This window comes from Mesoplodon densirostris, chromosome 3 (assembly GCF_025265405.1).
Source record: "Mesoplodon densirostris isolate mMesDen1 chromosome 3, mMesDen1 primary haplotype, whole genome shotgun sequence".
NCBI classification, from domain to species: domain Eukaryota; kingdom Metazoa; phylum Chordata; class Mammalia; order Artiodactyla; family Ziphiidae; genus Mesoplodon; species Mesoplodon densirostris.
Window position 1 is genome coordinate 48,792,887 of NC_082663.1, and position 13,463 is coordinate 48,806,349.

Sequence of the window (13,463 nt, forward strand, 5' to 3'; positions counted from 1 at the left end):
AAGAGATTATAGTTGAAAACTTCCTTAATATGGGAAAGGAAATAATCAAGTCCAGGAATCGCAGAGAGTGCCATACAGGATAAAGCCAAGGAGAAACATGCCAAGACACATATTAATCAAACTATCAAAAATTAAATACAAAGAAAAAATATTAAAAGCAGCAAGGGAAAAGCAACAAATAACATACAAAGGAATCCCAATAAGGTTAACAGCTGATCTTTTAGCAGAAACTCTGCAAGCCAGAAGGGAGTGGCAGGACATATTTAAAGTGATGAAAGGGAAAAACCTACAACCAAGATTACTCTACCCAGCAAGGAGCTCATTCAGATTCGATGGAGAAATTAAAACCTTTACAGATGGGCTAAAACTAAGAGAATTCAGCACCACCAAGCCAGCTTTACAACAAATGCTAAAGGAACTTCTCTAGGCAGGAAACACAAGAAAAGGAAAAGACCTACAATAACAAACCCAAAACAATTAAGAAAATGGGAATAGGAACATACATATCAATAATTACCTTAAATGTAAATGGATAAAATGCTCCAACCAAAAGACATAGACTGGCTGAATGGATACAAAAACAAGACCCATATATAGGCTGTCTACAAGAGATACACTTCAGACCTAGGGACACATATAGACTGAAAGTGAGGGGATGGAAAAAGATATTCCATGCAATTGGAAATCAAAAGAAAGCTGGAGTAGTAATTCTCATATCAGACAAAACAGATTTTAAAATAAAGACTATTATAAGAGACAAAGAAGGACACTACATAATGATCAAGGGATCGATCCAAGAAGAAGATATAACAATTGTAAATATTTATGCACCCAACATAGGACCACCTCAATACATAAGGCAAAAGCTAACAGCCATATAAGGGGAAATCGACAGTAACACAATCATACTAGGGGACTTTAACACCCCACTTTCACCAATGGACAGATCATCCAAAATGAAAATAAATAAGGAAACACAGTTTTAAATGATACATTAAACAAGATGGACTTAATTGATATTTATAGGACATTCCATCCAAAAACAACAGAATACACTTTCTTCTAAGATATACAGATTGCCAACAAACACATGAAAGGATGCTCAACGTCACTGATCATTACAGAACAGCAAATCAAAACTACAATGAGGTATCACCTCACACCAGCCAGAATGGCTATCATCAAAAAATCTACAAACAATAAATGCTGGAGAGGGTGTGGAGAAAATGCAACCCTCTTGCATTGTTGGTAGGAATGTAAATTGATACAGCCACTATGGAGAGCAGTATGGAGGCTCCTTAAAAAACTACAAATAGAACTACCATACGACCCAGCAATCCCACTACTGGGCATATACCCTGAGAAAACCATAGTTCAAAAAGAGTCATGTACCACAATGTTCACTGAAGCTCTATTTACAACTGCCAGGACATGGAAGCAACCTAAGTGTCCATCGACAGATGAATGGATAAAGAAGATGTGGCACATATATACAATGGAATATCACTCAGCCATAAAAAGAAATGAAATTGAGTTATTTGTAGTGAGGTGGGTGGACTCAGACTCTGTCATACAGAGTGGTAACTCAGAAAGAGAAAAACAAATATCGTATGCCAATACATACACATGGAATCTAAAAAAAAAAAAAAAAAATGGTTCTGAAGAACCTAGAGGCGGGACAGGAATAAAGGCGCAGATGTAGAGCATGGACTTGAGGACACGAGGAGGGGGAAGGGTAAGCTGGGACGAAGTGAGAGAGTAGCATGGACATATATACACTACCAAATGTAAAATAGATGGCTAGTGGGAAGCAGCCACATAGCACAAGGAGATCAGCTCAGTGCTTTGTGACCACCTAGAGGGGTGGGATAGGGAGCATGGGAAGGAGACACCAGAGGGAGGGGATATGGGGATATATGTATATGTATAGGTGATTCACTTTGTTATACAGCAGAAACCAACACACCATTGTAAAGCAATTACACTCTAATAAAGATGTTTAAAAAAAAAAGATGTTAAAAACAATTAAAAAGAAAGAAAGAAAGCTGGGGAGTGTGTTGAATAAGAGACTTATGAGACAAAAACAAAAACAAAAGCAAACAAACAAACAAAAAAGATCAAGGTATGTATACCTGAAACTAACACAACATTGTAAATCAATTACACTTCAAGTTTTAAAAAAGATCAAGTTAAACCTATGCTGAGTTGAAAACTCTTCTCTGAAACCCTAAGCTGTGTTGTTTAATGAGAACTAAAAACTTTTAGTGATGCCTGCAGCAAGAAACCAATTTGATAGTGGCTATGTAAAACCAAAGACTCTTAAATTCTGGACATTTTACACTTGTGAATTCAGTCTGATTTGCCTTTCAAAAAAATCCAAAGAAACTGTCCTCACTTGACAGCTTCTCTGAATTTAAAGTAATTGCTCCACTAACTCACATCATACCACATATCAAAACCACGGACAAATATTAGAGAATAGCTTCATAAATGAAGAGCTCAATAATGGTAAAAGATCTACATTGGAGAATAAAGACCTGGAAAACTGACCATAATTGTGTAAATTAATATATGAAATGAATAATTTACTTTCAAAACTGCTCTGTCTCAGAAGATGAGATTCGTATGAAACCTATTAAAATAGGGAATAAAAAGGAAACAAAACAACATAAGAACGGTAGGGAGAAGAAATGACTTATGAAGAATATCCTTTTTACCTGCTTCAATTTTTTCTTCTTTTCTTTACTGGAGAGTTTGGCATCTGTGATGACTTCCTCCAACAATGCTGCCAGAGGTTCCTGAGAGCCGTATACTCTTTGGTATTCAAATTCCTCTGGGCTAATTTGACGGCAAAATGATGGAGCAGACAAAGTGATATCCATATCAGCTCCTGGGTATTTTATCTGGGGCAAAGGGATTATTAGTGAAAGCGCATTTTCAAATAAGTTTCAAAAATTAATTCAGATCGTAGATCTCCTAGTAGGAATGATATGACATTCAATTTGGGAAAAACTATAACGAAAAGTAAAAAGTGTTTCCATAACTTCAAAAAAAAATTCACGTAAAGCCACAGTGTCACATATGATTTTTTGCCTTTTTAAACCCCAAAGCCAATTTCATAAACAAAAAACCTTGTGCTCTCTTCTAATAAGATGTGAAATTTACACACAAACTGAACATATTGACTAGAATGATTCCAAACACACACGATGAACTATGTAGGTTCTTCCCACATCTGGAGAGTCTGTTCCTCCCTCCCTTGGGCCCTGACAAACGTACAAGTTTAGCTCAGCTGTTGTGTAGAGGGAAGTACTGCACCCAACTCCAAACATGTTCATAGCATGAAACTAGTGAAAACAAATGTGCAGACACTACAGGGCAAAAGGCAGAAGGGTGAAATAAGAGGGAAAAAGGTACCAAGATCTATAAATAAAAGCACCCATTAAAAATACTTAATTTCATCCAAATCAAAACTACAATGAGATATCACCTCACACAAGTCAGAATGGCCATCATTGGGCTTCCCTGGTGGTGCAGTGGTTGAGAGTCCGCCTGCCAATGCAGGGGACACGGGTTCGTGCCCCAGTCTGGGAGGATCCCACATGCCGCAGAGCGGCTGGGCCCGTGAGCCATGGCCACTGAGCCTGCGCATCCGGAGCCTGTGCTCTGCAACGGGAGAGGCCACAACAGTGAGAGGCCCGCGTACCACCAAAAAAAAAAAGAAAGAAGAATGGCCATCATCAAAAAAATCCACAAACAATAAATGCTGGAGAGGGTGTGGAAAGAAGGGAACCCTCCTACACTCTTGGTGGGAATGTAAATTAGTACAACCACCTTCACAGCATGAAGGTTCCTCAAAAAACTAAAAATAGAGCTACCACATGACCGCATAATCCCACTCCTGGGCATATATCCGGAGAAAAACATGGTCCGACAGGATACATGAACCCCAATGTTCACTGCAGTACTGTTTACAATAGGCAAGACATGGAAGCAACCTAAATGTCCGTCGACAGAGGAATGGATAAAGAAGATATGGTACATATATACAATGAAATATTACTCAGCCATTAAAAAGAATGAAATAATGCCATTTGCAGCAACACGGATGGACCTAGAGATTGTCATACTGAGTGAAGTAAGTCAGACAGACAAAGAAATATCATATGATATGGCTTATATGTGCAATCTAAAAAGAAATGAACTTATTTACAAAACAGAAACAGACTCACAGACTTAGAGAATGAACTTATGGTTACCAAGGGGCAAGTGTGGGGGGAAGGGATAGTTAGGGAGTTTGGGACTGACGTATGCACAAAGCCATATTTAAAATGGAGAACAAACAAGGACACACTGTACAGCACAGGGAACTCTGGTCAATGTTATGTGCAGCCTGGATGGGAGGGGAGTTTGGCGGAGAATGGATACATGCATATGTATGGCTGAGTCACTTTGCTGTGCACCTGAAACGGTCACAACATTGTTAATCACTATATTCCAATATAAATTAAAAAGTTAACAAAAATTTTCAGGGTCCAGGAGGTTCATCTTCTCAAAAATATAGCACCTACTGTTCTTCTGCAGTGGATAAAATTACTACCATTATATTCATGTCTTTGGTTTAAGATTTCTTTTTTTCCCAGAAGCCACAGTTAAAACTAAATGTGTTAAAAGAATACAGAAGAGGAACCAAGATGGCGGAGTAGAAGGACGTGCTCTCACTCCCTCTTGTGAGGACACCAGCATCACAACTAGCTGCTCGACAATCAACGACAGGAAGACACTGGAACTCACCAAAAAAGATACCCCACATCCAAAACAAAGGAGAAGCCACAATGAGACAGTAGGAGGGGCGCAATCACAATAAAATCAAACCCCATAACTGCCGGGTGGGTGACTCACAGACAGGAGAATACTTATACTACAGAAGTCCACCCACTGGAGTGAAGGCTCTGAGCCCCACATCAGGCTTCCCAACCTGGGGGTCTGGCAACAGGAGGAGGAATTGCTAGAGAATCAAACCTTGAAGCCTAGTGGGATTTGACTGCAAGACTTCGACAGGACTGGGAGAAACAGAGACTCCACTCTTGGAGGCCAAACACAAAGTACTGTGAGCATAGCAACCCAGGGGAAGGAGCAGTGACCCCAGGGGAGACTGAACCAGACCTACCTGCTAGTGTTGGAGGGTCTCCTGCAGAGGCAGGGGTGGTTGTGGCTCACCGTGGGGACAAGGAAACTGGCAGCAGAAGTTCTGGGATGTGCTCCTTGGCGTGAGCCCTCCCAGAGTCTGCCATTAGCCCCAACAAAGTGCCAGGGAAGGCTCCAGTGTTGGGTTGCCTCAGGCCAAACAACCCAAAGGGAGGTAACCCAGCACCACCCGTCAGCAATCAAGCAGATTAAAGTTTTACTGAGCTCTGCCCACCAGAGCAACAGTCAGCTCTACCCACCACCAGCCCCTCCCATCAGGAAACTTGCACAAGCCTCTTAGACAGCCTCATCCACCAGAGGGAAGAGAGCAGAAGCAAGAACTACAATCCTGCAGCCTGTGGAACAAAAACCACGTTCACAGAAAGACAAGATGAAAAGGCAGAAGGCTATGTACCAGATGAAGGAACAAGATAAAAGCCCAGAAAAACAACTAAATGAAGTGGAGATAGGCAACCTTCCAGAAAAAGAATTCAGAATAATGATAGTGAAGACGATCCAGGACCTCGGAAAAACAATGGAGGCAAAGATCGAGAAGATGCAAGAAATGTTTAAAAAAGACCTAGAAGAATTAAAGAACAAACAGAGATGAACAATACAATAACTGAAATAAAAACTACACTAGAAGGAATCAATAGCAGAATAACTGAGGCAGAAGAATGGATAAGTTACCTGGAAGACAGAATGGTGGAATTCACGGACACAGAAAAGAACAGAGAAAAGAGAATGAAAATAAATGAAGACAGCCTAAGAGACCTCTGGGACAACATTAAACGCAACAACATTCTCATTATAGGGGTCCCAGAAGGAGAAGAGAGAGAGAAAGAACCAGAGAAAATATTTGAAGAGATTATAGTCGAAAACTTCCCTAGCATGGGAAAGGAAAGAGCCACCCAAGTCCAGGAAGCACAGAGAGTCCCATACAGGATAAACCCAAGGAGAAACACAGCAAGACACATAGTAATCAAATCGGCAAAAATTAAAGACAAAGAAAAATTTTTGAAAGCAGCAAGGGAAAAATGACAAATAACATACAAGGGAACTCCCATAAGATTAACACCTGATTTCTCAGCAGAAACTCTACAAGCCAGAATGGAGTGGCATGATATACTTAAAGTGATGAAAGGGAAGAACCTACAACCAAGATTACTCTACCGAGAAAGGATCTCATTCAGATTCGATGGAGGAATCAAAAAATTTACAGACAAGCAAAAGCTAAGAGAATTCAGCACCACCAAAATAGCTCTACAACAAATGCGAGAGGAACTTCTCTAAGTGGGAAACACAAGAGAAGAAAAGGACCTACAAAAGCAAACCCAAAACAATTAAGAAAATGGTAAGAGGAACATACGTATCAATAATTTCCTTAAACTTGAATGGATTAAGTGCTCCAACCAAAAGACACAGGCTTGCTGAATGGATACAAAAACAAGACTCATATATATGCTGTCTACAAGAGACCCACTTCAGACCTAGGGACACATAAAGACTGAAAGTGAGGGGTGGAAAAAGATATTCCATGCAAATGGAAATCAAAAGAAAACTGGGGTAGCAATACTCATATCAGATAAAATAGACTTTAAGATAAAGAATGTTATAAGAGACAGGGACGGACACTACATAATGATCAAGGGATCAATCCAAGAAGACATAACAATTATAAATAAATATGCACCCAACATAGGAGCACCTCAATACATAAGGCAACTGCTAACAGCTCTAAAAGAGGAAATTGACTGTAACACAATAATAGTGGGGGACTTTAACACCTCATTTACACCAATGGACAGATCATGCAAAATGAAAATAAATAAGGAAACAGAAGCTTTAAATGACACAACAGACCAGATAGATTTAATTGATATTTATAGGACATTCCATCCAAAAACAGCAGACTACACTTTCTTCTCATATGCGCACAGAACATTCTCCAGGATAGATCACATCTTGGGTCACAAATCAAGCCTCAGTAAATTTAAGAAAATTGAAATCATATCAATCATCTTTTCTGACCACAACACTATGAGATTAGAAATGAATTACAGGGGAAAAAAACGTAAAAAACACAAACACATGGAGGCTAAACAATAGGTTACTAAATAACCAAGAGATCACTGAAGAAATCAAAAAATACCTACAGACAAATGACAATGAAAACACAACGATCCAAAACGTATGGGATGCAGCAAAAGCAGTTCTAAGAGGGAAGTTTATAGCTATACAAACCTACGTCAAGAAAGAAGAAAAATCTCAAATAAACAATCTAACCTTACACCTAAAGGAACTAGAGAAGAAGAACAAACAAAACCCAAAGCTAGGAGAAGGAAAGAAATCATAAAGACAGAGCAGAAATAAATGAAATAGAAACAAAGAAAACAATAGCAAAGATCAATAAAACTAAAAGCTGGTTCTTTCAGAAGATAAACAAAATTGATAATCCATTAGCCAGACTCATCAAGAAAAAGAGGGAGAGGACTCAAATCAATAAAATTAGAAATGAAAAAGGAGAAGTTACAACAGACACCGCAGAAATACAAAGCATCCTAAGAGACTACGACAAGCAACTCTACGCCAATAAAATGGACAACCTGGAAGAAATGGACAAATTCTTAGAAAGGTATAACCTTGCAAGACTGAACCAGGAAGAAAGGGAAAATATGAACAGACCAATCACAAGTAATGAAATTGAAACTGTGATTAAAAATCTTCCAACAAACAAGAGTCCAGGACCACATGGCTTCACAGGTGAATTCTATCAAACATTTAGAGAAGAGCTAACACCCATCCTTCTCAAACTCTTCCAAAAAACTGAAGAGGAAGGAACACTCCCAAACTCATTCTCTGAGGCCACCATCACCCTGATACCAAAACCAGGCAAAGTTACTACAAAAAAAGAAAATTACAGACCAATATCACTCATGAATATAGATGCAAAAATCCTCAACAAAATACTAGTAAACAGAATCCAACAACACGTTAAAAGGATCATACACCATGATCAAGTGGGATTTATCCCAGGGATGCAAGGATTCTTCAATATATGCACATCAATCAATGTGACACACCATATTAACAAACTGAAGAATAAAAACCATATGATCATCTCAATAGATGCAGAAAAAGCTTTTCCCAAAATTCAACACCCATTTATGACAAAAACTCTCCAGGAAGTGGGCATAGAGGGAACCTACCTCAACAAAATAAAGGCAATATACAACAAACCCACAGCAAGCATCATTCTCAACGGTGAAAACCGGAAAGCATTTCCTCTAAGATCAGGAAAAAGACAAGGATGTCCACTCTCACCACTATTATTCAACAAACTTTTGGAAGTCCTAGCCATGGCAATCAGAGAAGAAAAAGAAATAAAAGGAATACAAATTGGAAAAGAAGTAAAACTGTCACTGTTTGCAGATGACATGATACTCTACATACAGAATCCTAAAGATGCCACCAGAAAACTACCAGAGGTAGTCAATGAATTGGGTAAAGTTGCAGGATAAAAAATTAATGCACAGAAATCTCTTGCATTCCTATACACTAATGATGAAAAATCTGAAAGAGAAATTAAGAAAACACTCCCATTTACCCCTGCAACAAAAAGAATAAAATACCTAGGAATAAACCTACCTAGGGAGACAAAAGACCTGTATGCAGAAAACTATAAGAAATTGATGAAAGAAATTAAAGATGATACAAATAGATGGAGAGATATACCATGTTCTTGGATTGGAAGAATCAATATTGTGAAAATGACTATACTACCCAAAGCAATCTACAGATTCAGTGCAATCCCTATCAAATTACCAATGGCATTTTTTAGGGAACTAGAACAAAAAATCTTAAAATTTGTATGGAGACACAAAACACCCCAAATAGCCAAAGCAGTCTTGAGAGAAAAAAACGGAGCTGGAGGAATCAGACTCCCTGACTTCAGACTATACTACAAAGCTACAGTAATCAAGACAATATGGTACTGGCATAAAAACAGAAACATAGATCAATGGAGCAAGATAGAAAGCCCAGAGGTAAACCCACACACCTATGGTCAACTAATCTATGACAGAGGAGGCAAGGATATACAATGGAGAAAAGACAGTCTCTTCAATAAGTGGTGCTGGGAAAACTGGACAGCTACATGTAAAAGAATGAAATTAGAACACTCCCTAACACCATACACAAAAATAAATTCAAAATGGATTCGAGACCGAAATGTAAGACCGGACACTATAAAACTCTTAGAGGAAAACATAGGCAGAATACTCTTTTTTTTTTTTTTTTACACATTACACCGGCCTCTCACTGTTGTGGCTTCTCCCGTTGCGGAGCATAGGCTCCGGACGTGCAGGTTCAGTGGCCATGGCTCACGGGCCCAGCCGCTCCACGGCATGTGGGATCTTCCTGGACCAGGGCACAAACCCACGTCCCCTGCATCGGCAGGCAGACTCTCAACCACTGTGCCACCAGGGAAGCCCCAGAACACTCTTTGACATAAATCACAGCAAGATCTTTTTTGATCCACCTCCTAGAGTAATGGAAATAAAAAGAAAAATAAACAAATGGGACCTAATGAAACTTCAAAGCTTTTGCAGAGCAAAGGAAACCATAAACAAGACAAAAAGACAACCCTCAGAATGGGAGAAAATATTTGCAAATGAATCAACGGACAAAGGATTAATCTCCAAAATATATAAACAGCTCATGTAGCTCAATATTAAAAAGACATCCAAAAATGGCCAGAAGACCTAAATAGACATCTCTCCAAAGAAGACGTACAGATGGCCAAGAAGCACATGAAAAGCTGCTCAACATCACTAATTATTAGAGAAATGCAAATCAAAACTACAATGAGGTATCACCTCACAACAGTTAGAATGGGCATCATCAGAAAATCTACAAACAACAAATGCTGGAGAGGGTTTGGAGAAAAGGGAATCCTCTTGCACTGTTGGTGGGAATGTAAATTGATAGAGCCACTATGGAGAACAGTATGCAGGTTCCTTAAAAAACTAAAAATAGAATTACCATATGATCTAGCAATCCCACTTCTGGGCATATACCCAGAGAAAACCATAATTCAAAAAGACACATGCACCTCAATGTTCACTGCAGCACTATTTACAATAGCCAGGTCATGGAAGCAACCTAAATGCCCATCGACAGACAAATGGATAAAGAAGATGTGGTACATATATACAATGGAATATTACTCAGCCATGAAAAAGAATGAAATGGGGTCATTTGTTGAGACGTGGATGGATCTAGAGACTGTCATACAGAGTGAAGTAAGTCAGAAAGAGAAAAACAAATATCATATATTAACACATGTATGTGGAACCTAGAAAAATGTTACAGATGAACCGGTTTGCAGGGCAGAAGTTGAGACACAGATGTAGAGAACAAACGTATGGACACCAAGGGGGGTAAGCAGCGGGGGTTGGGGGTGGGGGTGTGATGAATTGGGAGACTGGGATTGACATGTATACACTGATGTGTATAAAATGTATGACTAATAAGAACCCGCTATATAAAAAAATAAATTAAATTCAAAAAAAATTTTTTTAATAAATAAATAAATGTGTTGCCAGGAAGGGTTATTCCATGAAGAACATTCCATGCCTCAGCATCAGTTTACCAGGTCATTTAGGGACAACCCAAGAGAAACAGACCAGAACCATAAGGAAAGGAGGACACACACAACACTTAATTTGTATTTGAACCAAGAATTCTGGAAAAAGTAGAAAAGGGCCAGAATAAAAGGGTGAAGCCCAGGTAAAATGTGACAGCCGAAGCCTAGGACATGAGAAAAACACAAGATATCTATGAGTAAAGGGTACAAGAGGAAGAAGAGGGTTACAGACAAGGTCAACAGAAGGTTGGTGTCAAAAACAATGCTGACTTCACTGTTTATCTATCCCAGGGTCAGCCCTGAAACTGCTCCAAAACAGTTCACCAGAACAGTCCAAGTAACACTTCGTTTTCAGAAAGGTACCACCCTAAATGTGTTATGATGGAGGGGCTGAGTACCCTGTGCGAGAGAAGAGAGATGTATAGGCTTTGAGCACTAAAACAAACAATTGTTTGGCAATTCTAATGAGTGTGTACTTCTAAGAGAGAAAATGTCACTGGACAATTGGGTAGTTACTGATTTTATTCAGGGCCATCACAGCCCCCCTTCACAGGTCATGCTACTCTGCGGTTAAGTTAATCATCACTCAGCCTTCTGATCTTCAGCTGACAGTGAAGGGCTCACAGGGTTACGTTCCTGCAATACAAGCCTGTGCCATGTGAATACACAAGCCCAGCAAGGATGCAGAGCAACGGAGTCACTGCTATCACTTTTCCTTACAGAAATTCAGTGAAAGTATTTCTTTTCATTTTTATGGGTTTTTTTTTAAGTTTGGCTCATAAAATATCAAGGGGAGGTGGGAGATTAAAACAACAGTAATATTACACTTTTCACCCATTTAAATGGCAAAGGTATGTATGTTAATAATAATACCCAAAGTAGGCAAGGGTGTAAAGAAATGAACACTTTCTTATACCAACAATGGGAATGTAACTTGGAACAATCACTCTAAATGGAAATTTGACAATATGCAATCAATGTTTAACACACATTCATGGTCTTTGACTGTGAAATGCCACTCCTAGGAATTTATTATTAGAAAGTAATCACAGATCGACCAAAAAAAAATCCAAATATAAAAATATTTACTGTTATAATGCTTGTAAAATGGAAAAAATGGAAACAATATAAATATCAACCAAAGAATGTCATTTAAATAAATTATGGTATATTCATATTATGGAATATTATGTTACCAATCATAATGATATTGTGGAATATATAACAATAATGTTGATAATAATAACAGCAGCAGTACCAAATGAGATACTTACTATGTGATAAACATTATTCTAAGCACTTTACATGTCTTAAGCCATTCAATCCCCAAAATAGCCTTAGGAGGTAGCTATTAACTATCGTTATCCCATTTTACTGATGAAAAAAAGAGATGTTGGGGCAGATGCTAAAGCAGAGAGTCGTTATACAACATGCCAAGGTCATATGGCTAATAAAGGGCACATCAGAAATACAAACACCATTTAGTCTGTGCTCCTGGCCATTCTGGGTCAATCAAGAATATTTAATGGGGGCTTCCCTGGTGGCGCAGTGTTTGAGGGTTCGCCTGCCGATGCAGGGGACACAGGTTCATGCCCCGGTCTGGGAGGATCCTACACGCCGCGGAGCAGCTGGGCCCGTGAGTCATGGCCGCTGAGGCTGCGTGTCTGGAGCCTGTGCTCCGCAGCGGGAGAGGCCACGGCAGTGAGAGGCCCGCGTACCGCAAAAAAAAAAAACCAAAAACAAAAAAGGAAGAATATTTAATGATGTGGAAACTTCTTGTTGTAGTTATAAGAGAAAGTAAGTTATAAAAGAGGAACAAAGGAAGGAGGGAAAGAAGGAAGGAAGGGAGGGAGGGGGGAAATAGAAAAGACTCTTAACACTGAACATTTAGAGTTACTCTGATATTTTTTAGTGTGTGTTTTCTCTATTTTCCAAATTCCTTCAATAGGAAGATTTTTTATTTTAATTTTTAAACTGCACACTGAAAACAGATGGTTATTTACTTTAATGATACTTTGGAGGTAGCAGCTCACTGGTCCTTAATTGTGGAGCCTCAAAAAATGCTTAAGGGGAAAGAGGGCCAGTCATTCAGAAGGAGACAAGCAGACCTGCCTGCCTTTACCCAACGTTTCTGCTCCTGCAGGCTGACATACAAACCCCTCTGGGGGGCCCACATGATAGTAATACATTACATTTCTTTTGCATCATTTTAATATAATGACTGCAACGACAAAAACAATAAATACCTTTCAAAAAGTATCTGCCATATGACAGACATTTGTGCCACGCGTTTTACAATGTAGTGTCTACTCTTTACAAGAAGTTCATCGAGTAGGTATTGACCATTTTAACACTTGCAGAAACTAAAATCCAGAGGGCTTAAGGGACTTGCCCAAAGCCACATAACCAGGCAAGTGGGGAGCCAGGAGTTTGGCCCAGGTCCTTAGGGCTCTGAAGCCGGGTTCTTCTACCATACCATGCTTTACAATGAGGCAGTATGGCATAGTAGTTACGAGCACTGATTCTGGAAAACGATTTTATCAGTTTGAATCCTAGCTCTGTGACCCTGGACAAATTACTTATGCTCTCTGTGCCTTAGCTTTCTCATTCAAAAAATAGTACCTAGGTG

The 13,463-nt window shown here is 39.2% G+C and overlaps 1 protein-coding gene across 2 annotated transcripts in view; it reads right to left on the minus strand.

Moving 5' to 3' along the window:
• The window catches only part of DEPDC1B (DEP domain containing 1B), a 105,871-nt gene that overhangs the window by 2,948 nt on the left and 89,460 nt on the right, over positions 1–13,463 (minus strand). Inside the window, exon 10 of one of the 2 annotated variants that reach the window (XM_060092917.1) lies at positions 2,718–2,903. In XM_060092917.1, the coding sequence (XP_059948900.1) occupies positions 2,718–2,903 (186 nt within the window). Of the gene's footprint in view, positions 1–2,717; positions 2,904–9,330; positions 9,731–13,463 lie in introns of those variants that run through there. The other variant, XM_060092918.1, reaches the window with a different exon arrangement.